We start from the raw sequence: 4,089 nt of genomic DNA on the forward strand, positions 1-4,089 counted from the left end.
TTGAAAAGACAAAACAAAACAAAACAAAACAAGAAAACAGATAAGACTCAAGAAGGAAAAACCAACAGATGTGCTGGCTTACCCATGTGACCTTGAAAGTACTCCAAGCAAACAAGAAGCTTGATCTTTCTGATTACATGACCTCACGCTAGTCAAACAAACTAGCTCCTTTCATCCACCTGACTCAGTTTCTAAAGAAAATTTTAATGCTTGGAAAATTTCTAGAAACATATTTCCCAAAACATGACAGGTCCACAGACCAACAGCTTGAATATGTTTATATGAAAAGCTAGAGCCCAGTTCATATGAAAACTTTTAGGGAACTGACCATGAAGCCAGGGCCTGGCTTCTTTCCTCAGGATGTTGCTTCTTCTGCACACATCCCACAGGCAGTAGCCACTCTTCCTTCCTCCTCAGGGAAAGACCAGAAATAGTCACCGCTGCTGGCATCAGATTTCATGACACAGTCACCTCTGAGATAAAGCTGGGAGCAAGAGCCAAAAACATCAATACTGCAGCATTGAGTAGGTTTGTGGTGACAATGCTCTTTACCCAAGGAGCCCAATATTTATGATGATGATGATGGTGGTAGTGATGATGGTGAAAGAAGAAGAAGAAGAAGAAGAAGAAGAAGAAGAAGAAGAAGAAGAAGAAGAAAGAGACGAGAGAAGAAGAAGAAGAAGAAGAAGAAGAAGAAGAAGAAGAAGAAGAAGAAGAAGAAGAAGAAGAAGAAGATGAAGAAGAAGAAGAAGAAGAAGCTCACTTTCAAATAGACATTTCTTCTGGCATGGTGGCACACACCTTCAATCTCAGCATTGGGGAGGCAGAGGCAGGTGGATCTCTTGAGTTTGAGGCCAGCCTGGTTTACAGAGTGAGCTCCAGGACAGCCAGGGCTACACAAAGAAAGTCAGCTAAACCATATTCAAAGTTCGGCTTATAGCTTTTAGCACCCCTTACAGAATAGAATGCACACTCACCAACAATTAGCTCAGGGTCTTCGAGAGGAAGCAATTTCACTGGGGAAATGTGTCCCCATAAATTTACATATGTTAGCATTTATACGTATGTATTTATATATATTACTGTGTCCCCACAGGGAAATGCATGTTCTCCAGAGTGGCAAATAGTGAGCCCGATAGTCTCGTAATGAAATAAAGAGGCTTTGATTCAAGAGGCTGTAAACACAGAATTCCCAGGCATCTTGGGTTAGCAAGGCAGAGTCGACTTTCACTCCCCAGCCTAATTTCTAACAGTGCAGCCTCTACCCCTACCGCAGTGAGCTCCCGTGAAATGGCTGCTGATACAGGAGAGTATGCTTTGGCCATGATGCTACCATAGTGCTTCTTCTAAGAATGTAATCGGCAAACTGGTTAAACCCCTCTGTCCTGCCTCTTATGGAAAAGTCAGAATCTACCAATGTAAACAAAAGTAGAAAGGCTTACAGTAAGGACGGAGCTCTCCCCGTGGCCCAGTTGGCCATCTACACAGCCTGCCATGGAGGCGTTCCTGTGCTCAACACGCAAGCCTCACACATTTCATCTGCTTAGATTATTTCTGGGCTCATAGACAACACTGCAGGGGTGGGACTTTGGTTTAGAAGCTATTTATTTTAAGTTAGCTATACAAACGGGGAGGGCCTTACCACTAACGGTTCTCCACCACCACACCATGACCAACCCCAGGAGTATTTGAAACAGAGTCTCTGGGAGAACCTGACAGGACGGCTTCAGCCAAAATCAGAGTCCCTGGTCGAGTGTCTGCCCTTCTATCCTCCCAAAGGACAGTGTTCCTTGTTCTGGCTCTGTGAGAAAGACAAAGAGCGGCTGTTGGGGAGAGAATACAGCCACCTTCACTGGCAGCAGCTCACGAGGGGCCACAGGTCTACTTACCTGCTCTTCAAGAGCAAGCGCCTCGTCCTCAGAGACACATGGAGTCCAGAACCCCAGATGCCACCCCATATTGCCCCAGTAGGTCCTGGCATTTTTTTCTCTGCCACATGGGTAGCAACCGTCTTGTAGTGTGTCTCACAGTTCAGTCCCGTAGATGGCCTTGTGACGTAAATACTCCTCTAAACACTGAAGGACATTATCATCCACCTTAGGGTCAAACTTGTTGGCCAAGAGGTGGTGGTTCTGAAGTATCCAGTGCAGGTCCCCCGACCCGTAAATACAGACAGCCCGCTGGTGGGTCCCTGAGCAAGGTGTGTAAGGCGCCCCGTCCTCGATGTCTCCCTCGTGGCCCTGCCACTTGGTTAGTCTTGCGATGGCTCTCATGTCTGAGAGGTCGAATTTGGGGTGCAGGGGAGCTGATCCAGGCATCCACGAGGCACGCTGGAGGGTGGCCCAAAGGTGCTCATCAGGGCTGTAGGTGTCTTTTACCCATTCGATCAGTTGTTGGGCTTTGGAGTTGCTTAATACATGTTCAACGAAGCCTCGAGAAGCCACCATATAGGCGTTCCCAGTGAACATGGTCATGTTATTAGGCGGAGGGGTCTTCCTCTTGCCAGTTATGTATAAGGTGTCTCTCACCTCATAGTGATATGTCCAGCGGGACTTCTTATGTGCAGGTGGTATCTCCGACTCCATACTGTTCTGCCCATTCAATAGCTTGAGGGCCTGGACCATCTCAGCATTGGTCTTGATGGGAAAGTCTGTCCCACAAGTGTTCAGGAGGTATTTCCAGGGCACGGAGCTTTGGAGCAGGTCTTCCATGCAGTTCAGGTCAGCCTGCACCCTGGACCAGGAAGCATAGACCACTGACACGAGCTTACTAGCTATGAAGACATTTGGGAAGCACGAGACAATAGCCCTGACTGCCTGCTTGAACGTTTCTGGAGACTTCCGGTCCACATGGACACAGTATATGTTCTGAGGGGCGTACACAGCTCTCAGCAGCCTTTCAAAGTTCTCTATTTTCTCGTGAACCACCATGGAGTAAGCAATAGGGAAGTCAGCCTCTGCTTTGCTCAGTGGGAACTGTATGAACTTCCTTTTGGCCTTGAAGCTCTCACAGTCGGCTGCCATGCTAAGGTAGTTGGCCTCTGTGAAGGGCTGCCGCTTCTTCTTAACCTCCAGGTTATTCAGCAGGGCCTGGATCACCGCTCCGTGCTCCCCTCGAGTGACCCCCGAACAGTTGATGGACCTCTTTGCCGGCAGCTTCAGGGTCTTGTACAGGAAATCCCTGCAGTACTGGCTTCGAAGCTCCCCGTCCACGCCGCCGAAATCACACTTCAGTCTGAGGGACAGTTTTAAGGCGATGACAGCCAGCAGCATGTAGCAGCCCAGGGTCCACGCGTGATAGCTCCAGCAGAGCTTCCTCCAGGGGATCATCTCCACAGGTGGGGAGCAGAGGAGGAGGGTGGGTTCTCTGAAGAGAACAAAGAGCCTCTGATTATAAACTAACCAAACGCGTCGTTTCTCAAGAATGTCAAGTTCAACTCCAAACTGACAGCAGAGAGATCTCTTCTCTGGAAAAATCGCTTAGTGAAGGAAGGAGCCCATCCACCAGGCTTGTCCAGGGAGACTTAACACTGCCCTACAAAGCAGCTAGCTGGCCAGACTGCCACGGGGGGGGGGGCAGGGGGGGGATGGGGTGCCTGGGGACGGGGACTGGTTCCATCCTCTGGAGAGAGGGAAGCACAGAGCTAAACTCTCTAAGTTAAAGGTCCAATTAGCTGGAGGATGTCCCCACCTTTTCATCTCTTTTCCCTCTCCCTGACCCTTTGCTGTGCGGGACAGAACTTTTATCCAGGGTCTAGAATTTCTAGGTCTGAAAAGAAAAGCATGAAATTGACACTAGCATCGGCTCTAAAAGGAAATGATGTTTCTATTTGTTAATCTCTGCATTAAGACTCTCCTCGCCCCGTACCAGTCAAAACTCAGGTCTTGTTTCTGGCTAACCTTTCATTTTAAAATGTCCTTAGTGGAACATTAAATAGCTGGACATGGTAGCACCCACCTTTAATCCTAGCACTCAGGAGACAGAGGCAGACAGTCTTCTGAGTTTGAGGCCAGCCTATCCTCACAGTGAATTTAGGCTAGCCTGAGCTATATAGAGACCCTGTCTCAAACAACAACAACAACAACAACA

At 48.4% G+C, this 4,089-nt stretch overlaps 1 protein-coding gene across 1 annotated transcript; it reads right to left on the reverse strand.

The window, feature by feature from the left end:
* Window positions 1–1,286: 1,286 nt before the first annotated feature.
* On the reverse strand, window positions 1,287–3,545 carry Gcnt3 (glucosaminyl (N-acetyl) transferase 3, mucin type). Its single transcript, XM_051156745.1, has one exon. The coding sequence runs from the start codon at window positions 3,327–3,329 to the stop codon at window positions 2,025–2,027; it is 1,305 nt and encodes a 434-aa protein (XP_051012702.1). The 5' UTR covers window positions 3,330–3,545; the 3' UTR covers window positions 1,287–2,024.
* Between the last annotated feature and the right edge of the window lie 544 nt (window positions 3,546–4,089).

Source organism: Acomys russatus, chromosome 14, assembly GCF_903995435.1.
Source record: "Acomys russatus chromosome 14, mAcoRus1.1, whole genome shotgun sequence".
NCBI lineage: Eukaryota > Metazoa > Chordata > Mammalia > Rodentia > Muridae > Acomys > Acomys russatus.

What these genes read in the sequence shown, in the direction of transcription:
- Gcnt3 (XM_051156745.1), bottom strand. Translation starts at nt 3,329, where the DNA reads ATGATCCCCTGGAGGAAGCTCTGCTGGAGCTATCACGCGTGGACCCTG.